This window comes from Mus pahari, chromosome 3, assembly GCF_900095145.1.
Source record: "Mus pahari chromosome 3, PAHARI_EIJ_v1.1, whole genome shotgun sequence".
NCBI classification, from domain to species: domain Eukaryota; kingdom Metazoa; phylum Chordata; class Mammalia; order Rodentia; family Muridae; genus Mus; species Mus pahari.
The window spans coordinates 127,668,071-127,692,388 of record NC_034592.1 but is presented as its reverse complement, the minus strand read 5'-3'; the positions used below and the strand labels follow the sequence as shown (position 1 = coordinate 127,692,388).

Below are 24,318 nucleotides of genomic sequence, written 5' to 3'. Positions count from 1 at the left end.
TGCACAATATCAACACAGAAGATTTCATTCCCCAAGTCTCCTAAAAGAAAACTGCCTTTCATGTTGACCCTTGGAAGAGCACCAGGCAAATGTGCTTCCTGTATCCCCTCCCTCTCCCACCCTAGTCATACCCCACTTCCCAAAAGGTAAAGAACAAGGAAGACAAAGTCATCAAGGGACACTTACAGCACCCAGAAACCCACATGAGCATCCCGACCTGGCAGGACAAGATACATCCACTTATGCTTCTCTTGGCTCAAGGCTAAAAGATGATGCTTTTGCCATCTTTGGCAAAAACGACTGTCCAGATCTGTCTTAGCAGGGACCTTCTTCTCTTCCCTGAAGACTGCTGTCTTTAATTTAACTAACACTGCTGGTTTGTACAACCATGAGGAGCCTGCAGACATCTTTTCTCCACACCAGTTCTTCATGGCTCTTTGCAAAATTGAGGCAAGAGTTTAAAATGCTTTTCCTTCTGATGTGGTCATTAAAGAAGCAGTTAGTGTGTGAGCCAAAGCAGCCTTCAAGGGGAGATGATAAGGGAGGCAGAGTGGCTCCCTTACCATATTACTGGAAAGGGGAAGTATGTCCCATGGTGCACCGAAAGGAGATGCCTCTGTCTGATACCAACAAGCCTCATGCCTTGCCTTCCACATTGGTTGCTTAACCTTTACCCTACCCCATCCTGCTCTACTCTTATGTCCATCTGATGGAGAGTATCTGGAGATGTCTACTGAGGAACAGTTCTAGGGAGAAGCATAAGCTGAGGTTGAAGAGACACTTGATTGACAGTGGGTACACAGGAAACTGAACAGCCATTCCAAAACTCTATAGTGAATGGCCTAGTGGAGCAAATTAGATACTGTGAGAATGTTTTGTAACCCATCAGTACCATTGATAGCTTGACTGGTTTGTGTAGACCTGTGGAATGACTACAAACACAATGGCAAGGGGAAAACTGAAGGGACTCAGGTAGGGTCATAACAAAGCAATGAAATACCTCAACAAGTGGCACAATTTAAAAAACCAATTATGGATAATTATAACCAATCTATTAAATGGAATAACCAGTCTGTGGTATGGAAATTATTATTATAAAGTGCTTATCTTATTATTTATTTGAATGGGGTAATGCCTTTTCTCAAGGAACTGGTATTCTAGTTTGGGGAGGGTAACAACTGAAGGAAGAAATGAGGATATAAATAACCCTCAAGTTGTTACACAAGATGCTAAGACAAAAGATCCACGCAATGTGCACAGTCAACCATGTAGACATCTGATATCTGCATTTAAGAGTTAGATTATGGTCAATATTTGACCCCCCAGAGCATAGGAATTTCTACTGCTGCTCTAAAAAAATTGCCATAAATTTTGTGCCATTAAATATCCCCCAATTTTACAGTTCTGGAACACAGAATCCAAAACAGCTCTCAACATTCCCAATGCTATGTGCTTTCTAAAAGCTATCCGGCAGAATCATTTGTCTCCTGTAGCTCCTAGATGCTTCTGCACTGATGGCTTGTGGTCCCTTTCCATTTACTAGCCAGAAGTCACGCCAGTCTGACTTCTGTATGGGTCACCACACCCCCTTCTCTGACTCAGCTTCTCTTCTTCCCTTCCACTAAGAAGCTGTTATGACATCAGATCACTCTGATGATCTAGGAAGTTCAAGATCAACTAACTGTCAACCTCGATTCCTTCGGTAAACTTCATTCTCCCTTAACTGCCAAGTAACATGACAAAATGACAGAGTCTGGAGATTGGGGCATAAACACCCATGAAGGACAATTATTGCATCTACCATGTCAGGTGTGATGGGTAATTTTTAGTTATCAATTCGATTGTTTGGGTTTTTTGTTTTGTTTCCGTTTCTTTTTTTGTTTGTTTTTGGTAGTTCATTTGTCTGTCTGTCTGTTTGTTTGTTTGAGACAGGGTATCAACATGCAGTCATGGCTGGCCTACTGCACACTATACAGACCAGGCTGGACTCAAACTCACAGAGATTGGCCTGCTTCTACCTCCTTAATGCTGGGATGAGAGATGTGTGCTACAATGCCTGGTTATAGTACAAGCCTCTGGGCACTCCTACGAGGAGCTTTCTAGAGTCAATGATTTGAAGTGTAGAGATAGTTGAGAAAATCATGTGGACAAAGGAAAGCTTTCCTATTCGCATCCTTTCTTCCATTCTTGATGGCAAGGTCATTGATACTAGAATAAGCTTCTTCAAGCCTGCAGTACAGACTAATGACCAGCAGTTCTCCAAGAATCCTCCAGGCCTTTAGCACCAGGATCACGACTAAGACACACAGAACTGTGGACTGAACAACTACTGGGTTCTTGACCTATTCAGGCTGTCCAGCGTGAGACAGCCATCATGGCACTGCCTAGACCATGGGATGTTACAGATGTCCATGGAGAACTTACTGACCCCCAAGTATAAGCACCAGGCATGTGTGTGTGTGCATAGATAGATAGATAGATAGATAGATAGATAGATAGATTTATTACTATTATTATTATATTACTTTTTTCCTATCAGTTTTGTTCCATTAGAGAACCCTGAATACCACACTGGGATAACCTTTTGTCCAGGTCCTCAAGTAGCAATGTCTCTGTCTTCAGAGATACTTAGGTTTTCAATCTGTGGATTATGACCCCTTTAGGAGTTGCACATCAGATACCCTACATATCAAATGTTTACATTAGAATTCATAACTGTAGCAAAATTATAGTTGTGAAGTTAACAATGAAATAATATATGGTTGGGGGTCACCACAACATGAAGAACTCTATTAAAGGGTCACAGCATTAGGAAGGTTGAGAACCACTAGAATGGGGGAACCATCCAAATAGTTTCTAATCATTAAGTATAAATTCAAAATGACCACTGTCTACCTACCAGACTCTAGCAAGTGACAGTGACTTGGATGAGAGTGGTAGGGCCTCCCCTGTGGTTCTGTGGAGATAATTTTCTTCCTAATGAGCAGACGTTTTTCAAGCTGAAATCTGAAGAGGCATTCTGGAATATAACATCGGCTAGCTAGTAGCAAACAATTCACATTTCTCTACATTTTCAATGAATGGGATATAGAAAAACATAAAAAGATGCTGAGTGTGAAGGTCCTGGGACATAAAAATGGGATGTGACAGGTGGACCGTGGGGAACACACTGACCCCCAGGTATAAGCACTGAGCTCAGAAAAAAAAAAAAAAAAACTGAAGGCTTTGCTACTTAAAGGCACTGATTTCAAGGGCACCTCCATTCCCATCAGCACAGCATTTTAGAGTCATCTATTCAGAGACCCCATTTCCTGGAAATGCAAATCAACCAGACAGAAAACAGGATGCTGATATATTACTTTCCAGAGGCAAATAGAAAAGAGGCGGAGTGCAGAGCACCAAGGAGCTATAAACCAGGGAAAATGTGAAATTTTCATATGCTGTCCCTAGATTAAAAGCTAGGAAGAGGGGTATGGGGAGAAGGCTGGGGATGGAGAGATAGTTCAGCAATTAGGAGTACTGTCTGCTCATCCAAAGGTCTGGAGTTCAAGTCCCAGCAACCACATGGTAACTTATAACCATCTATAATATGACCTGATGCCCTCTTCTGGCATGCATGTGTACATGCAGATTGGGTACTCATATCCATAAAATAAATAAATAAATCTTAAAAAAAAAAAAAAGAATCAGGAATCTCTTGATGAAAGAAGGAGAATAAAGTCCTACCACATGTTCAAAGTTCCAGGCAGCTAACCCAGCACCATAGTCATCAACCAGCCCTTCAGTGTGACTGATGCTCACAGTAACTGACTGATGGAGTTGTGTGAGAGTGGAGAAGGACACTGGAGGAACAAGGGGGCTTTTCAAAGTTTGCTCTGGAATTTCTCCTGAAAAGTCCATACATCCTAAAAAATGAAAACAATATTTCCACAAAGATATAGAAAGGAACTTTCAGAGGGAACCTAAATAGAACCTCAGTGTTGGGCAAGAAACACGGGCTATAGGAAAGACAATTCAACTACTAAACAGAAAGGCTAAGACTATAATGAAGTTGGCTAACGAAGAGGTGGACAAGGTATAAGACTGTCAAAAGACATGGCAACCATAAAAATAAAGAGAAATGGGAGACAGTAGACAGAAACAATTGTTGTGCTGAAAATCCAATCACCAGGGGGGAAAAATAATGCAGAAACTACTAGAAAATGAGAGAGGAAAAGTGGAGCTGGTTGTAGTGGAACCACCCTTTAATCCCAGACTGCAGGAGGAGCAGAGGCAGGTGGATCTCTGGAAGTCTGAGGGTAGCCTGGTCTACATAATGAGCTCTGAGCTAGTCAGGGCTACATAGTGAGATTCTATGCACTCCCAAAAAGAAGAAGCAGAGAAGACGACTGACATGGAAGACAATCAAATGGTTTTCTGAATTACAAAGAGTTCAGAATTTTAAAAATTTTAAACAGATGAGAAGCCACATGGTCATATTCTCCAGACAAAATTGAGATAAAATTAGAACTTAGAAATATATATATATATATATATATATATATATATCCCATGACAACTAGAAATCATAAATAATTACAGATGAAACAAAATGGCAAATATACTATTTTCAAAGAGCCAACAATGACTACATTATATGTATATGTGTGTATATATATATATATATATATATATATGTATGTATATCTGTTTACCTACAAAGTCAAATGTACCACTAACCAAGACAAATAAAGTCAGCACTTATAATTCAGCATATTAGAAGATAAAGGGATTAAGAGTAGATTTTACAGAAATATGACAGCTGAAGTTCAGTTGGCAAAACTGACAATGCATACCTCGTCAATATAACCAGTCAATCTTTAAAAATTAATAAAGCCAGTCAAATAGTGTCCAATTGAATCAAGGGAAGCAGAAAAGTTTGTTTCAGCATGGAGAGAAGGTCTACAGACACAACCACAACAGCTAAAGCAAATGCAACCTTTCGGCCTCCTCTTTTCCATAGATCCCTGAGCTCAGAGGAAAGGCTTTGATGACAACTTTCACTTAGGACTGGATGCTGCAAAGCCTCACTCTGTGCACATTATCAATTCTTGGCTCTCTGTGTTAGTTCCCATCTACTACTGCAAGTTGTTTCTCTGATGAGGGCTGAGTGAGACAATGATCTATGGGTGTAAAAAAAAAAAAAAAAATCTCAGTAGAAATCATTCCATCGCCATTTCCCTTTAGTGGGATAATTATATTTACCTAGTTTTTAAATTTTACTAATGCTATGCAGGGCCTGGAGGAATAGCTAGTGATTAAGAGTGTATATTATTCCTGCAGAGGTTATGAGTTCAGTCCCCAGCACCCACCACAGGTCTAGTTCCAGAGGCTAGAATGCTCTCCTCTGGTTGCCATGGGCGCCTCCACACACATAGTATACACTTACACAGACACACACACACACACACACACACACACGTGCACACACACACACACAACGATAAAAATAAATCTTAGAAGAGAATTAAATGTTATAAAGAAACATTTTTACTGTCTAAGGAATGAAACAATAGCCCTGATAAATAATGCACAGCGGGGTGACAAATGTAGGAAAGGAAAAGGGAAGGTAATCATGACTGCAGACCGACTTCCTTAAAGCCTGATCAAACAAAACAACCCAGCAGGGGTGAGCGAAGGCTGCAGTGTAAAATGCCATTTTTTTCTCCACACACTATTTATAGATTTGCCCAATCCTAGAGGGATTTCATGGAAATTTCACAGAGATTCTAAAGTTCACTTAGAAAGATAAATGGACGATAATAGCAAATGACTTTTCTTTTTCCAAAACAAGAGGATGAGTACCTCACCCTGTCAGATAATTAACATGCTAATAAACTGCAGCAATAATTAAAGAGTGAATGGAGTAAAGTAAATGTCATAAAAGCAGCCAGTGTCACAGGATAAGAACACACCCATGCGATGTGACAAGTGTGCGGCCTGAGAGGATTCCATAAATAATACTGGGATTAACAGGTAAATCTGCATCTGCCTGCATCTTCATTTCAACCACAATAAACCACACAGGAAGGAAGAAAAGACAGGAACGACTGTATGGAATAAATACACAATTGAGATCCTGAATCCAAGAATAAAATAACGAAAAACATAAGCAAAATGAAATGGTTTGAACTGGATGAAAACAGCATCCATATGGGGTAAAGAGCTCTGAGAGAGTGAGGTACAGAACAGAACACCTGTCAGAATCTTTGCTTCCCATTTCAACCCAAAACAAAGTGACTGACCTAAGAAAGACAGGCGTGGTGGGGACATAATGAAACATCAAGTGAATCGATTTCTGGTAAGGTGGGACTTCTGGTCTCTCTGTTATTGTTGCCAGTGTCACAGGTATGTTTGTTACATTTTTTGTATTGATACTTTGTCATGTACTTGCTTTGATGAAACTGAGAAATAAAGTATCATGGACTCAAGTCATCATTCAGAAAAAGAAACTCTTACCCATTTCCTTTTAAAAACTATTATCTCCCTAGATAGAAACACAAACCTGAGAGTGATAACACAAACCTGTAATCCTGACCTGAGGGAAATATGTATATGAACATATAAAAATATATATGAATATTTGTGTATATATATAAAATTACTATTTTCTCAAAAGAAAAAGAAAGTTGAGATTATACATCAACAAATCTTTTTCATAAGGACAGAAGATTATATAAATAGATTAAAGAAAGAGGAAGAAGGCAAATTGAGGTGGTGAGTCTTCTGTTCTAGAGTGTAAGAACTAAGAGGTGTGTGTGTGGGGGGGGAGGTAGCTTGGTGACAGAGCGCTTGCCTCACATCTATAAAAGGCTGTGAGTTTGATTCCCGGTGCTGAGATACACACCATACAGTAATTGTAACCCTCACTTTTGGCCAGGGAACATCGAATACAAAACCATCAAGCTGTGAGGATTTCAAACCTGCCCACATTCCTGGAAGGCAACAGAGCAGTACCTGTGAGCCTCTCTGAAGGACATGTCCATTAACAAGGAAATGCTGCTTCTAAGAATCCAGTCAGAGAAGCTGTCAGATACGGGCAAAGATTTCTGCACAAGAATCTCACCACAGAGAGACCGTGGAAAATACCTCACTATGCCAAATAGAATCCCTAAAAAAACATCAGGTACAGAGGTGCACACTTCTAATTCCAGCCATCAAAAGGCAGAGACAGGGGCATCTCTATGACTCTGAGGCCAGTCCAATTTACACAGAAAATTCTAAACCAGCCAGGGTTGTAGAGTGAGACCCTGTTTCAAAAAAATATTGTCAAATAGAGACCTGAATGAATACAGTATGATACTGTATAGTCAAAGGAGACAGTGTGGTGTGTGAGGGGATTTTGAATCAGAGAGGCTAGATTCTAATCTGTGTTGATTACATAGAAACCCTGAGCTTCAACAGTTTACATCAAGTTTTGGGTCCTATTTTTTCTTTGCTTGTACAACACAGAGAAAACATTTCCTATTCCATTGGGTTATTGGAGGAGGGTAATGAAGTTCGGACAGACAAGGTACCTGGAAGTGTCCCAGCACCTGCTAAGTGCTCCACAAACAATGGCTTGATAATATCAACAGACCTGGTGTGAGTTTTACAATGGGTGCACACAGCTATGATGATCCCAGGATTTGGGAGGCTGAGGTAAGAGGATCACAAGTTTGGAACTAACCAGTAAGGTTCTTTCTCACACGCAAAATGTAACTCTATTATCATGCTGATATTAAAATTGTATCTGAAGCTTAATATCGTGAAGAAATGCTGATGACAAGTGAAAAGGGAGGTTCCCTCAAGTCCAATCTTTTTCCAGCAGACAGTAGAGTAGGGGCACTTCCCAACTCATTCTGTAGGCCAGGACTGCCCTGATAGCAAAACCAGACAAAGATGGTACCAAGAAAGAAAACCACAGACTATTTTCTGATGTGATCATAAACACAAAAGTCTTCAGTAAAAGTCTAACCAAATCAAATCCAAGAGATATAAACTGCAGAACCTCTCTTGAGCTACTGTGGCTTAGCCTTGGCTGTGTTCAAAAGTTGTTCCATACAATCCATTCTGTATAACCACTGCTTGTTGTCTAAGAGAGAGAAAACAAAACAAAACAAAACAAAACAAAAAAACAAAACAGAGGAGCAATTAATTCCTACAGAAAAGGCATTTGACAGATTTCAATACCTATCCCTGATTAAAAAAGAAAAAAAAATAGCCTCTTGTCAAATGAAAATAAGACATTAAATTCCATCACATCATAAAAGATAACTATGAAAAAAACTACAGCAAGCATTGTGCTTAACGGTTTATGACTTAAGCATTCCCTCCTGACACCAGGGACAGGGCATGGGTGACTGTTCAAATAACACTATACTACAGAGCCCAGCCAGTATGATAAGGTATGAAAAAGAAATCATCCGCAAAGAACTGCGGATCTATACCCTCTCCATTCATAAACACTTAAACCAGATGTGACTCAAGCGCCTTGCCACAGACAGTAGAATAAACCATTAAATACCTACACATGTATTGTTAGCCAAAAGAAGTGAAGGGGTGGGTGGGTGTAAGCACCTGGTTCAGAAGACAGCTTAGGCGAGGTCATGATATTACGTAAAATAAACCAACTGTTTGTGTGTTGGATTTCCTTTGCAAAACACTGATTTTTAACAAAGATAATTACTATCTCTTTTGAAACAAGCCTCCCTGTTTAGCCTCAACTACCCTCAAACTCATGATCTTTCTGTCTACACGATATCATTACAGATATGTGGTGTTACATTTGTCTAGATCCTTTTATTTCTCTTCCATTAATTCTTTTATGTATTCACTCTATATCCCAATTGCAGCACCCCCTCTCTTCCCAGTCCCCCTCAATTGGTGAAAGCCCCCCACCCCAGGTACGAACCCACTCTGGCACATCAAGTCACTGCAAGCCTAGGTGCGTCCTCTCCCGCTAAGGCCAGACAAGGGAGCCAGTTAGGTAACAGGATCTACAGGCAGGCAACAAGAGTCAGAAACAGCCTCCAATCCCCACCCCCAGCTCCAGTTGTCAGGAGACCTGCATTAACACTTCTGCTACAGCAGGAAGGCCTGAGTCCAGCCCATATATGATCTTTGGTTAGTGGTTCAGTCTCTGGGAACCCCTAAGGCTCCAGGTCAATTGATTCTGTTGGTCTTGTGGAGTCCCTATTCCCTCCAGATCTGTCAACCCCTCCCCAACTCTTCCACAAGACTCCCTGAGCTCTATCTAATGTTTGGTTGTGAGTCTTTGCATCTGTTTCCTGGTTGGAGCCTCAGAAGATAGATATGCTAGGCTCCCGTCCGCAAGCATAGCAAAGTATCATTAATTGTGTCGGGGGGTGATGCTTGCCCATGAGATGGGTTTCAAACAGGGCCTGTCATTGATTGGCTGCTTCCTCAGTCTCTGCTCCATCTTTGTCCCTACAATTCTTGTAGGCGGGACTCAGTTTTGGGTCAAAGGTTTTGTGGGTTGCTATACTTATCCCTACACTGGAAGTCCTGGCTACCTCCTTTAAAAATCAAATACCCTGCTGACAGAATAGACAGGGTAATGGATTGGGGTGGGGGCAGGCATGACTACAGAGGGGTAATTCAAAGGAGTTTTGTAGGATCGGTGATATACTATCTGTATCCTGACTACCAGTTTTTACTGTATACAATTTTAAATTAAATTAAAAGTTAGATTATTTTTCAATTAAAAGATGGTTAGGAGCCAGCAAGGTGGCTCAGTGGGTAAAGGTGTCTGCTTCTAAGCCTGAGTTTGATCCCTGATAGCCAACCACCATATGGTGAAAATAAAGAACTCAATCTTGCAGTTGTCCTTTGACTCTAACTATGCCGTGGCATGAACACGTGTGTATACACACACACACACACACACACACACACACACAAAAGGAATGAAGGAAAGAGGGAATTTAATTTATAAAAAATTTAAAGATCTAAGACACTATATACAGTTTGATCTCAACCTTGACATACTGAAGGGGGGAAATAACATCACAATACTTGAATAATGGGTCTGGTCTAAATTCATGCCTAGATTTGTTTAAAGTGGATAAAGTAAATTTATTCTCTGCAAATACCCCCAAAACATACTCAGGATTTTAAACATCAACAGGAAATCCCATTCCAAAGGCTATAGGTTTGATTTTTGAAATCCTAGGTTGCTAAGGTCCTAGGAAGCTCTCCTTAGCAACCAACCTTCAGATCAATGTCCAAAAACACTACAGCAAGGATGAAACAAGATTGCAAAGTTATAAGCTCAAACACTGCTGACGGGGAATAAAAATCCACAGCCACTCGTTTTCCAAAGAGCCTCTTACCCTACTGATCACATCAAGACAGAGGAAAGTGAAACTCTAATTCCAACTCTCAGAAAACAAGATGTATCCTGAGGGCCAGTGTTCTAGCCTCAACACACAGCACTTCACTTGCTACACGAAGCAGCTAAGGCAATCACTCCTCATTTACTCCCATAGATTGGTTCTCCTAGATGTCACAAAATTTCTCAGGAAGATTCCCACACTTCAATAGTTCACCAAAAGTTGGTCTTCATTGATTATGTTCCTTTCTTAACTTTGTGCTGTGTTTTAAGTATTTTTCCCCCAAAGCAAAGAGTGAAATTTGAAATTTTCTTTCATGTCACTTCCAACAAAAGCAGACATTTAGACCGAAGGGCCTCTGAGAGTGCCTCCTTGTCTAACAATCCAGAAAACAAATACCGAGGCAAGCAATCTGGAAGCTTCCTGGCTAACCTGCCTGAAAGTTCCCTCTATCTGAAGAAGCCATGTTCAGTCATCCTTCATTCAGAAATATTGTGCAAATGACAGAAAGTAATTATCCATTAAAGAAGCCATCATCAGCAAGCCAAGCACAGTTGACATCTCTGTACATTAGAATAGTAACTCCACAAACACAGGAGGTTGTCCATCATCTTTAGTCTCAAATGTAAATGGCCTTAATGATCCTTTCTCTGCCCCAATATATAATCAAAATTTTGTGTAGAACATAGTACTCTTGGTGGTTATTTCTCTTCACTCTTAAAATTCTGATTTTTAAGTTGACTCTATTTGAGTGTCGTTTATTGCCAACTACTTAATATCATTGACCCTTTGGCACTAAAAGGTATAGATGGTCTTAAGAGGAACCTTGCTGACCGGGAAGTGGTGGCACACGTCTTTAATCCCAGCACTTGGGAGGCAGAGGCAGGCAGATTTCTGAGTTCGAGGCCAGACTGGTCTACAGAGGGAGTTCCAGGACAGCCAGGGCCACAAAAAAAAAACCCCTTTAAAAAAAAAAAAAAAAAAAAAAAAAAAAAAAAAAAAAAAAGGAACCTGCTCCATTAACTTGACTGTGACGCACATGAGTTACAAAATTATGTAGAATCCAATACATACGCACATACATGCATACACATGCACACACATGAGCACACACATATGCACTCAGTGGAAGAGTCAATCTGAATAAGAGAGGCAAATTTGAATGATGCTACCATCATCCTGATAATATTATGCCACAGCTTTGCAAGATATTACAGTGGTATTAACTGAAAAACACGTACAATAGTCTTTGTATTTGGTTTCCCACCCATATGGGAATCTTCAATTCACTCAATAAAATATTTCCAATTAAAAAGATTGTCCATTACTCTTACTCTGTCCCACCTTTAATTTCCTTATGTACAGTAGCTAAAGTTGAAAAGGAAGAGGAGGGAAGGAAGATAGGCAAGATTATTTAAATAACTTGGGATGGCCTAAGCTCTCCCATCAAATAAATTATTGACCTGCTTCACAGTCATGGTTGGGAGAACCTACATACTTGAGTCAAAGAAAAGTGCTTTTGCTGAAGAAAGCCTCAGCTCTCACTGGGCTCTCTGACAGAACAGGTCCCCCTGCTGATGGCAGCACACGGTGACCCTTCTCTAGAAAATCTGATGGACCCATGACAAAGATGGGAAATGAGGCTGGTTAAGATGGAGTCTTACCCAGTGATGTGGCCCAGTCAGTCGAGTTCTCGGGGACACTCCCCAACAAGACCTTCCTCTGCTACTGCAGTCACTTGCAATGGTCCCACCTAAATGGGAGGCACACAAAGGCACACAAGTTCTCCTGGCAATTAAAGGCACTGATTAGAAAAATGCAGCAGCATAGATGGACAAGATGTATGTACTGTAGTACTTACAGAAGGAGTCAACAGGAGGCAACGGAAACTTCAGAACAACTGCACATGTTTAGAAGTAAAAGAGATGATGCATGTGGATGAGGTGAGGCAGACTACAAAAGGAACTCACAGGAAAAACAGCTCTTGGCAATTAGAGCTGGGACTGCAGAAATGAAAGCCAGTGTCAGCGTAGAAAACCTGGGCCACAAGGTGGTGGTCCCATGGGTAAAATGGCTTCCTGTGCAAGTCTGGTGACCTGAGTGAGGTCCTCAGACTCTCTCTACTAAAGGCAGAAGCAGAGAATGGATTCCACCAGTTTACCTTCTGATCTCCACACACATGCTTCGGACACATGACACACATCATACACACACATACACATACACACACAAATCAAGTAAAGGTTTTTTTTTTTTTTTAAGGGGAGGAGAGTTCTTGATAAAAAAACAAAAAACAAAACAAAAAACTTGTAAAAGGGCTGGAAAGATGGCTCAGAGATTAAGAATACTGGGTGCTGTGCTAGAGGACCTGGGTTTGATCCCCAGCTCCCATATGACAGCTCGTAATCTTCTGTAACTCCAGTTCTAGAGGATCTAGCATTCACTTCTAGCCTCCTCAGGCAGTAGGTACACATGTTGTACACAGACATGCACGTAGTCAAAATGCCCATGTGTGTTAATATAAATAAATAAATAAATAAATAAATAAATAAATAACCAATAACATTAGCAAAGGTCTGGGACAATTACATGTGACTGTATACTTGCCTGTGAGAAGCAAGGCAGAAGGATCATGAGTTCAAGGCCAGCCTGAGCTGTATAACCAAACTTATCACAAAACAGGGGGGAAAAATCAATAAAAGTGGTGAAAATAGAGAAAGAAGACAGTCTAGGAGCTACCCTCAGGAACCCAAGTGAACAAGGGTGAACATCACAGAGGGCAAGTCCCTAGGCCTGGGTGATATGCACCTCCAGATTTGAAGACTAAGAGCCTGGACAGACACATACCCACAATAGTCTTTATAACATTACTGACACTGGGAGCAAATAGCACGTGAGAAGCAGAGAAAAATCATGTACATATCTGACAGAAAAGGAGACGGAGTCTAAAAGCAATAAAAAAATCAGGACAGCTTCAGACTTCTTCAAGGCATCTTTAAAGAAAGATAGCCAAGAGACATCTTCAGATTCCCCAGGGAAAATGAGGTCCATCCTAAATTCTTTCCCTTTTATCTTAGATTTAAGGTCAGCCTTACAACCATAACCCTCCTGCCTCTGCCCTCCCAAGTTCTAGCATTACAGGTGTGTGACCTAAATTATGAGTCCGATCTATCTGACATGTGGTGTGGGTACAAGGATTATATCTTCAAACATACAAGGTGTCAAACCTGTGCTTTCTCTGCCTTATTACAGGGCACCCAGAGTATGTGATATCCAAAAACAACAAGTACGGGGGTACACTGAGAGTGATTTCACATGACTTTTAGGAAGACAGTTTCAAGGACAGAGCAGAGAGATGTGTGCAGCACAGAGCTGAGGGAAGGTGGCAAGATGACAGCTAGACAGCAAGATGACCAAGCCACCTGAGCAGACGATGAAAGGCCAGAAGAATCTGGATGGAGATCACTTCTAAGAGAACCCCCATGAACTATGTCAGCATACACATGGGGATAAGATGAGGATGAGAGAAGAGGGTTTGGCCTGAAATTGTAGCAAAGGTTTAGCCAGCTAAGTAGAAGAGAGTAGATTTACATTCAGAACTGAGAAAGTTGAGTTCAGTGTGCTTCACAGCTCAGCGACACGGAGCCTTTACATGGTCACATACAGTGAGCGTTGCATATTAACCTAGTCTACTGAGACTCAGACTTGGCTGCACACTGGCACCCACACTTGCCAAGAATCCTGATGCCCACACCACACTCTGCAGCAGTCCATTAGTATCTCTGGGTAAGATGGAGACACAAGTGAAGCTCGGAGTTCACTGGGTGACACAGCAGAGAAGACTGGGGAACAGGAGCTCACCAAAGAGATGATGTTCACCTCCTGCTCTACTCCATCTGTGGTCGCAACTGCTAATAATCTCGGTTTTTAACTGTCGGCTTCATGTCCCACCAACCCACTAAGTCAAACTATCCATAAATGAGCATTTCACATTCTGTCTGGAAAATGACATTATTGACATCACGGTGTCAATGTGTAATGGCAGACTGCTCACTGTGGCCCCTTTGTTCTTCCGTGTCCTCCATAGGTTCAAATTCTGGTAGCAGACCAGCGTTTAAAAAAAAAAAAAAAAAAAAAAGCCTTTTATCCAAGCTGGAACAAAGCACCAATGTAAAGGGGGAAATGAAGAGGAACATTGTCAATCCTGCAAAAGCTACAAATGGGAAATTCCCTACACCGGGTAGCAGCTGAGCTGGTTTTATTTGCTCACCCTCCCAGAAACACATAGCTAATGCTGAGCAGAGAATGGATGCTAGATTGCATGGTTTAAATGAGCAACTGGCACAGGTCTTTTCTGACTCCTAGAGCTCCCTGTTAATCCTGAGCTCCAAACTTCACAGGGTCATAGCCAACCACTTCCATGGTCCCCATGTGGCTTCAAGTCCACCTAATTTTCACATAGGGCTCAAAAATACATATGGCTGTTCTAGTCCCACAAGTATGAACATGATTTGGGCAGGGGGGGGAGGGGAGGGGAGGATTTAACCACACAGCTTCCACGTTATAGTTAACTACACTTGAACCCGTCTAACTTTTGCCAATCTAATTATCCAAAAAACAAAACAAAAAAAGACATCATCTTGGTTATTTTTATGTTCCAATTTCCCACTTGATAATTAAGAGTGGAAAAATGTTATTTGTGGCTATTGGCCACCTGTAGCTAGTTGCATCTCTGTCAGTTGTCTGCCTACATTTATTTTTGTGCACTTTTCTAGGAGTTTGCCTAACTCCACCCCTCCCCCAACCCCTCCCCCCACCTTCTACTTTCCCTTGATTCCAGAACCTCCAAAGCACCACATGCTGCTCCAGGACACAGTGCATTTCTCATTCTTATCTCCAACAATTCTTCCAAGGTAGCTACACTGTCTCGCTTCTCACAAAGACAAAAGGTAGATACTGAGTATCGTCTCAGACAGCACTATCAACCCGACAGCCAGTAATGCCCTATCAAAGAGGGGAAAGACAAAGAACGCCCGGTCTCTTGCCCTGGGAGCCCAGAAAGGACTCCTTCCAAGGAATCCACTGAGATGAATATCACAAAAAGGCAGCTAACAAAGATGGTGATGGGGTAGAGAAGCCATCAAAGCCCAAGACTAACAACAGTGAGGAGCATGGCCGATCCCAAGGCAGAAGTGGATAGAGAGAACAGCACGTGAAGTGCTGGAAACCCATCATCCCTTGGCTCATAGCAAACCTTGCATCCTTGGTACTTCTCATTCTCGGATCCCACATGACAGGATCTTGTTTGAAACTATTTGCAAGCAATGACTAAGACTGGCTGTCAAATAAACTCTACAGAACCAGAACCTGGCAGCCATCAGCCAGAAAGCCTCAAATTACTCTCCTGAGATCACAACCCACTTGCAATGTGACTCCGTGGATATTTTTGGAACCCCCTAGACCTCAGTTTCCCCGTCAGGATAGTCTGCGTGATAGCCTTCCATCTGGTGCCCAGACACATGCGCAGAGATTCTCCTTGTGTGCAAGGAACACTCCTTATAGAAGCAAGAGTTGCCAAAGTCCTGTACTATCAGCCAGCTTCCACCAGGCCTTGGAATGCTCAGCAAATAGCTAGTTTTGCAATTGTTTTGGCTTTGCCAACCCTCCAGGGTAAGAAGAAAAAAAAAAAAATCTTCCCACAAGGATTCTAGGCTCGAAAGGAGAGGAAATCTTTGAGAAAAATCTGGGTTGATGAGCAGCTAAGAAAAGGCAGGAGGAAAGAAACACTTCTATATATGTTTGTGCAGAAAATAGAAAAGGTTGAAAGCAACGTGTTTCTAAAATACTGCTTCTATGAAACCAACCTTCTGTTACTCCTTACTCCTTGGCTGACTGAAAAAGGCAGGGTGATTCCCCGTCTTGTATTCACATCCTCTCTGCCAGTGCTGGAGAATATAGCCGTATGCAGCTTTGACACAGGCATGGCCCGGTTCAAATCCTACCACTCTCCAACGGATACCAGGCACAGCCTGGCACTATTCTTCATCCCAGGGATCTCCAAAGAGAAATGGGTAACCATGTCAAATCTCTAATACTAGAACTTACAAAAATACACACACGTCAGCAAGCAGGGGCTGAAAACATGGCAGGGGTTTTGTTCTGTTTTGTTTTGATCGTGGTCATTAAAGTTCAGAAACCAGAAAGGCTTGTTTATCTATAGCAAATATATTTTGAGCTCCTAGTACGGGCTGGGTGTTAGGGGTGACATGTCAGAATAGATCACAGGGTCTCCGACCTCCCGGAGCTCAGAATCCGGTGAGCAGGAATGTTACTCAAACACTGACCAAACAAATAGATAGCTGCCGACTTTGATAAATACAGTCAACAGAAAGCAGTGTTTCCAAAGGACTCCGGGGGGAGTCTAATATAGTCCAGAGGACCTTGGCCTGGCAGTGAAGGATTAAGTAACTGTAGAAGTGAAGGATTAGTTAGTTGTGTTGGACACAGCAGTACAATGGACCTGTGTATGGGAGAAATCTGGGACCAGAAAGGTCACACCCTTGGGAAGCAATAGAAAAAGTCAAGTAAAATCAGAAAAGAGAAGATCAAGGGAGGGGATATGGAGTTAGGAGTCTTCAGGCTGCACCCCAAGCCCTCTGATGAGTGAGAGTCCATGGAAGCAAAGACAGACTTTCAGGTTTGCAGTTCGAAACCCTACGGTAGCTCCTTCATCAGGAGTTACCTCCCATCTCCATATCAAATAAGATGAACAGCAATTAAATTTCATGATTGGAGGACATTTCAAAAATATTGTACATATACATGAATTTACAGCATATATTCACATGGGTGTATATACAAATATCTGCATGCAAATGCATATTATATACTTCCTTTATTCAACCACTGGCCACTTTGGGCCATGCCTTTACTCACTCCTAAGTTGCAGTTCCTTCAGGTCTCCAGATTTTTCCAAATACATCAATCATCGTATCTCCCATTATACTGAGAAAGTGGAGACTCTATGTCCCCAATGTTTCAACCTGGGTGGCATAGTTTCTGCCTCGACCAGCAGGAGACTACCATGGCAACAGCACTCTGTGACTTCTGATGACAGAGCCTAAAATTCAAGTACTTCCATCTTGTTTTCAGGGGTACTGTCTTAGAACCTGGCTACCATGCTCTGAGGAAGTTCAAACTGAGCCCCATGGAAAGGCCACGGGTTGGTCTGCATTCAACATCCACATCAGCCCTTATCCATGGGTGTGATGTCCTCTGGGATGATTCCAGAGCTGACTGTCAAGTCGGGTGGCTCAGACTTTCGGTCTTTACAGCCGTAGCCTGTGGGGAAATGGAGTAAAGAAAAGCCATCCAGAACATGCCCATCCAAACTCCTGAGCCAAGTATCCATGAGCAGGAAAGGTGAACAGCTGTTTGAAGTCAAGGTTGGAGCTCATTTGTTAAGATAGCAATAATAATGGACATATAAAATATATATCCATGTGTCACACACACACACACATACACACATGTGTACACACAGATGTGTGTATGTGTGTGTGTTCAAATATATGTTTTTTCTTAGTTGCACCCCTTAGAACTTCCTAGAGATATGCAGAAAAGTGTTTGTGTGTGTGTAAATATGTTTTTGCTTTTGTTTTTGTTTTTTTTTTTTAACCCCTGCTCCTGGAGAAAGATGGCCATGTAGTCTATATCAAGAAAAGTGAAACACTTCTAAGCCACTCAATACATATAAAAGTGATCTGTTCTCACTGCAAGAATAAATGAAAACTTCATTAGCAAATCTAACACCTTATTTAAATTGGCTTTGAACACAGAGATCAAAAAGGAGAGCTCCATCGGCAACCACTAAATAGGGCATCTGGGTTTTGTGTGTCCCCTGCTGCAGGCTCATAGCACTGAAGACAGTATTTGCCGACCGACGAGGTAAATGCACAGAAAGTGTGCTTGGCACAGGGCCTGGCACTTGGGATGCCCAAACTGTAGTTGTTATCATTATTATTGCTTTTGTTGTAGTTAGAATTAAGAATTCTCCTCATTCCAGCACTAACTCTTCCTGACCTAAATTAAACAATCCTCATGTCCTAGCTACACAGAATGAGAAAACAAAAACAGTATAGATTCCTTTCTATACTTCTAACCAAATACAGAGCTTTGCAAAACAGAAGCAAACTTTTCAGTATATAACCAAATCTGGATTTACTTAGAAATTAAGAAAGAGATCCCAAATTCCATGATTAGAAATGTTAGACATTATGTAACATAACAGCCATACACTTCTATTTGGACTTTCTTATAAAAAGAACTAACCGCCCTTTTTTATAAGAAAGAAAAAGAGCAAGGTGGGGGTAGGAATCATGGGAAACAAGCCTCTGAGGGGATATCCGGTTATCTTTAATAATTACCACATGCCTTTAAACATAAAAATTACCTTTGGTCATTAGGAAGGTATCCCACACACACATGACCATATGAACACCACAGTCCTTCATCCTGAAGCAAAGGACACAGCTGAGAACAAAGGTCACCTCAGATTAGTTTATACCGCCACACCTCAACTCCTATATGACTTCACTCAGTCACTCTTTGTGAGTCCCAGTGTCTTTAAAATGAGGTGAATTCTGAACCTTTTGCCCATGACACAAGGATAGTATGTAGAATGCCATCCCCCCAATTTCAGGGTAAGTGTCTCTGCCCCTATGTTTATAACACTAAATGGCAATTCCCTAGGCAAAAATATCATTGGAAGATCTCCATGCAGTAATTAATCTGTTTAAAATTATCTCGAAAGAAGACTATGCCTTGCTGCTCCAACAGGGCTGTGCCTCACCTATTGAAAACATCAGTATCTAATGCAAGAAAAGGTGATTAGAGACCGAATTAAGACTGGCAAGTCATAGAGTTGGGGGTGGGGGCTGTAAACAGAACCTGGGTAGCAAGGTCATTAGCACGGTTTGGGTTTTTCCCAACTAAGTCTTCTTGCTATCAATGGAAGTGTTCACAAACTAGACATTAACAGACAGGCTAGAGAAGTGAGAAAGAGAAGAGAAAGATAAACAAGAGAAGGAACGAGGCGGGGGCATGCTGTGGAATGATGTCTGAGTCCGTAGCACCTGAACAGAAAAGTCAGGAAAACTACCTCAAAAGGGAAGCGAAGTCATCAGGTTCCAAGTTCAGAGTGTGTGATGCCCTATCAGCCCAGACAGTCCAGCATCTGGTGGTAGCAGGGACTGAAACCTCCTGCAAATGATCCACTTAATCCTGTGGGTCACAGTCAACACCCAGGACAAATGTCTTGTATGCCCTGGAAAGTGCTGGGAAGCCTGTCACTCACAGGCTCCAACCTGTAGAGAAACGGCCCCCAAGTAATTGATTTGGAATAACTCTTGCCAACGGAAGCATAAACGGTCTGTGGGCTTCCACTCACCCTCTTGTCAGTGACCATCAGTGCATACCGCTTGGCAGGTCTGAATCTGCCCTCGGGGAAAAAAAAAAGTCTCACTTCATTCAAACAGCACAGCCCCCCTCCCTCATGTCAGTACCCAGGGCCCGGAAATCAGAGATTCAGAAGCAGTAGAGAGAGTCGTGGAGTCTAAGGGCTTTGCTGAAGACCGGGCCTGCTTTTCTCCTATTACCATATATGATGAAGTCCGTAGAGAGATCTGCTAAGTTCAGAATGACCCCCTGAGTTTCACCATGAGGCACCACACCAGCCAATGTGAGGGAAATCCCTTTCTTGATTGATGGCACCTTTTAAAATGTCACCATTGCTATCAAAATGCTTTTATTGTGTGCTTCAAAGCACCACATATTAGATCTGTGTCTATCTTAACAGTACAGCGCATATCTGTGACTGTTTTACCCCACAATCGTTTATTTGTCTGCTTCCCCACAAACCCTGATATTCGAAAAGCCAGGATACGAAATCATGTTACGACGGTTATTCTTTTAAGTCTTTCCTTCTGCGGTGTTGTTTTGTTTCTTTTTCTTACACAGCTGCACCCCAGAGTCCAAATTGTTTCCAATGGACAACTGTTCTGAACACATTTCTCCTCAATGTCTATTTTAGCTCCAGAAAAGCCAAGGGCAAAAATAAAACCAAACTATCGTGTGGGTGCGTGTGTGTGTGTGTGTGTGTGTGTGTGTGTGTGTACACGCGCGCGCAAGTGTGTATGCACCACCAGTCAAAGCACCAAGGAAAAAGTGGGCAGCATGGAGTGGCCCGCCCCCAGCATCAAGTCGGTAGAAGGAAGCAACCCAGTCTTGAGAAATGAATCCATGTGTTCCTGCTGAGCAACCCTTTAAGAGAGCCTGCCCATTCCTCAACCCTGGCTGGTAGCTATCACTCCTATCCGAAGTTCCCAGCACCTGTTCTTGGATCGCAAAGATGGCAAGGAGCATTCTCCACTGCCCACCCCACCTGTTCTGTGTGGAGAACACGTGGAGAACCGGCTGTGAGCTGGTCAGCCTGCCCTGCAATCCCTCAGCAAGCCAGGAGTACAGGTGGCTGGTTACCTGCACAGGTACTGATTGCTGTCAGAACAACTTTATTACTGGCCTTGGCCATGAACGGGTTCCTCCCTGTCGCCACCGCCACTACCAGCCAGGCTGTGGGAAAAGGGCAGAAGGCAAGAAGTAAACGTTTTCTTAGTGCCCAAGGGGGTCACTCCTCCACCGCTGCAGTCCTAGAGCCTAGACCCCTTCCTCCCTAGCCCCGCAAGAGACCAGAGTGTCCCCGTGCCTGTTCGGTGTGGCCGGATCCAGCGCAGCTCTCCGGGCGCCGAGCCCCGAGAGCCCGAACCGCTGGAGCCGCAGCGCCCACTCGGGGCAGGCGGCGAGCACTCACCCTTCTGCTCTCGCAGGCTCGACAGCGACCAGAGCAGCAGCGCCACCGAGGCCAGGAAGCAGAGCTGGCTCAGCAGAAGGTCCCTCCGCCGGCGGCGGCTGCGGCGGCGCGCGCGGTCCTGGTCGCCCGGCGGCGGCATCCTCGGACGGCCGGGCGGCGTCCCTGGCGGGCGACGTCCGCTCGGGTCGCGGGCGGCCGCGGTGGGGACGGCGGCGGGAGGCAGCCCTGCGCGCAGCAGCCGCACGTCCTCGCTGCGTTCCCACCCGGCCGCCGCCTCCTGCTCTCCCTCCTCCCGGCCGCTGCCGGTCTCCACGCCGTCGCCCTCGTCGCTATCGCTCAGTCCCTCCTCCCCCGCCGCCTCCTCCTCCTCGCCGCTAGCCCGCACCGCCGCCTCCCTGCGCTCGGGGTCCCTCTCCTGCTCGCGCGCCATGGCTCCCACGCTCCGCGCCCGCGTTCGGCCTGGGGCGGCGGCGGCGGGGGCGGCCGGGAGGCGGGGGCGGCGGGGGCGGTGGAGGAGGAGCGGGGAAGGACCGGCGAGAGGAGGGCCGGCCGCTGGCCACCAGGAGCAGGCCCTGACCTCAGGCTGCGGGAGTGCGGCTCAGGGTCGCACTCCAGTGTCCACGCGGAGGGTGGGTGGGTGGGGGACTCGGAGCCGAGCGGCGGCTGGAGCGCGCCAACTGCAAGAGCGAGCGCAGCTTCCCGTACCCCACGGTGGGTCGGCGGCAGGGGGGCTGCGCACGGGCGGGGGACAGCGCCCGGGATGCTATGAGTCGCTGGCCAGCACAGCGGGGAGGGGGCGCAGGGAGGAGACTGGGCTGTGGAGGGAGCCCGGTACACAGCCCTTCAACCCTTTGGTGCCCAGAGAAAGAGGCGGTGCGGTGGAGGAGGCCAGCTAGGCGGGACATGGATAGACAGATCTCCACCAAAGAGGACTGGCCTGAAAGTTTCAGAGAAAAGGAGGGTTTCCTTGGCCCTCTTCCATCCACTGCCTTAAGCTAGAGCATCTAGAGTGTGCTAGGTGGCCAATTCGTAGTCACTGGTCCTGCCTCCTACCGCTGGCCTCCGGGGTTCCCCTCTGCCCCCTGGTGGGGATCCCGGTGAGCCAGGCTCAAGTCCTGAAACTGGCCTCCTGGGGGTTTGGGCTTATTAGGGTTGTCCTGGCTCCCCCCTCTGGCTCAGGTTCACATTTCGCTCTCTGAGGAGCTGAAGCAAATCCAGTGTGTGGCTGAAGCTTAGGGGGGGGCTGGTAAGATCCCTAGGAGGGAGACTCTTAGCCTTCTACAAGGACAGTCAGTCTACCCCATCCCCAAGATTAGAGCCCTAGGCCCCAACTCCCTAATTCGAGTTCTTCTGCCCCTGCCTATTAAAGATGTAGAAGCCGACATTCCCACCCCCATCTGCAGTAGCATTGAAAAGGCCACCTAGTGATCCCAGTGGCTCACTCTTAGGGGCTCCGACTTCCCTAGCCTCATCCCAGGTACCTGCCTGCAGGATGGAAGACACACAACCCCAGAGGAAGGGAAGAAGAGAGGTGTTTCCAAGTGGTGCTTAAACTTAAGTCTTATTCCAAAAGAATGACCCTAGAAGTCAGATATGTGTTTGGATGGCTGTGTGGAAGCTCTTGGGCCTGAGCAATCTAGCCCTCGGGAGTTGGGAAGAAGTGGGGAAACTCTATGGAGGCTTCTCCCTGCCCAGGTCACAAGGGACCCACAGGATCGACTGTGGGTGATCTTCCATCCCATACAGTGTCAGATGTCCCCTGACAACATCTGGGGACATGGAAAGTGGTCACAGGTGGTTTGCTTTCTGCTGAAGAGCAGAGACTTTGCTTCCCATGCGTGTGTTTATTCCCTCCCACTCCCATGTTGGCTGCCCCATGTCCAGAAACACCATCCCTGCAATGGCTAGGTGAGTCTTTGCTTAGGTCACCAGGTACCAAAGAAGGAACTCAAACTCTTCCAAGTCCATCCAGGTTGGAGCATCATGGAGAAGTCTCCAATTCTGCCACCACCATCAAGCCTTCTGAGACCCTTGAGGAATTCAGAGTAATCTCGACTTGTTAGGAAAGGCACTCATATATTGTCTCTAGTGGAAGGCAGGGAGGTGGGTGGGAGATGGGGAATGAACACTAACTCATCTTGGGGCAGAAACTGTCATAGACAGAAGGAAATGTGTGACCTGGGGGTTGGTGAGGATGTGTGTATGAAAATGGGGAGGACAACAGGGAAGACTAGGAACAGATGATTCTTGGGAAGACAGTGTAGACTCGCATGGCCCAGAGAAAGGACTCTGCTTGTTGATATTTGTTTTGAGAAATCTCAGAGTGAGGGGATAATGAGGTAAAGCACAAGCAAGATCGATAGCTTCTGGAAGTTGCCGGACATCACTGGGAGCAGAAGGTGGGGAATCTCTGATCCCCCTCCTGACAGTAGTACCTTAGCTCAGACAGGCTCCCTAATTCTTAGGGTGAGGACATCTCTGCAGGGATCAGGGAGGTCCTTGATCTCTTTCTCCACCCCTTCTATCAGGTAAGTATAAATAGAGCAATCTCTTGGCGCCCTATCAGAACCAAAGAGGAAAGAAGACAGCCTTGATGTTTGTCATTTATTTCTTTATCCATTTTTTTTTTTTTTGGTATCTTCCTGACTCTGTGTTTGGAAAACAGATGTTTGAAAGAAGCAGGACCCAGAATGAAGAACATAGTTGTGATCTTTCAGTATCGGGAAGCTCACGGATTCCAACATGGCTGCTGCCTTTTATTCCCTCTAGTCTGTTTCACACTTGGTCTCACAGCTAGTGTGTGCTTCGAGATGAAAAATCCCACACTAGTAGCTCTATCCCAGAAGGAGCTTGCTTGGGGAACAGGGCATGACCCTTGGGGGGGGGGGCACTGGGCTCTTTCCCCTTCCAAGAATGAAGCAGGTGTGTTTATAGAGTCTCTATGTTGGCTGGAGGCAGGGCTCGCCCTCTGTGCCCCAGCATTTACTTCCATAAGCACTTCACTTGTAGTTGTGTGCAGGGTTCATGTAGGAAATAGAAACAGCTCATTGCTTTCACAGCCCTGCCATTGCACCACCA

General features: G+C 44.3%; 1 protein-coding gene across 1 annotated transcript in view; it reads right to left on the bottom strand.

Annotated features, from left to right (window-relative positions):
• Positions 1 to 21,547, bottom strand: part of Slc24a3 (solute carrier family 24 member 3) — a 469,023-nt gene extending 447,476 nt beyond the window's left edge. Inside the window, exon 1 of the mRNA XM_029535751.1 lies at positions 21,241 to 21,547. Within this exon, the coding sequence (XP_029391611.1) occupies positions 21,241 to 21,379 (139 nt within the window). The 5' untranslated portion in view covers positions 21,380 to 21,547. The remainder of the gene's footprint in view (positions 1 to 21,240) is intronic.
• Between the last annotated feature and the right edge of the window lie 2,771 nt (positions 21,548 to 24,318).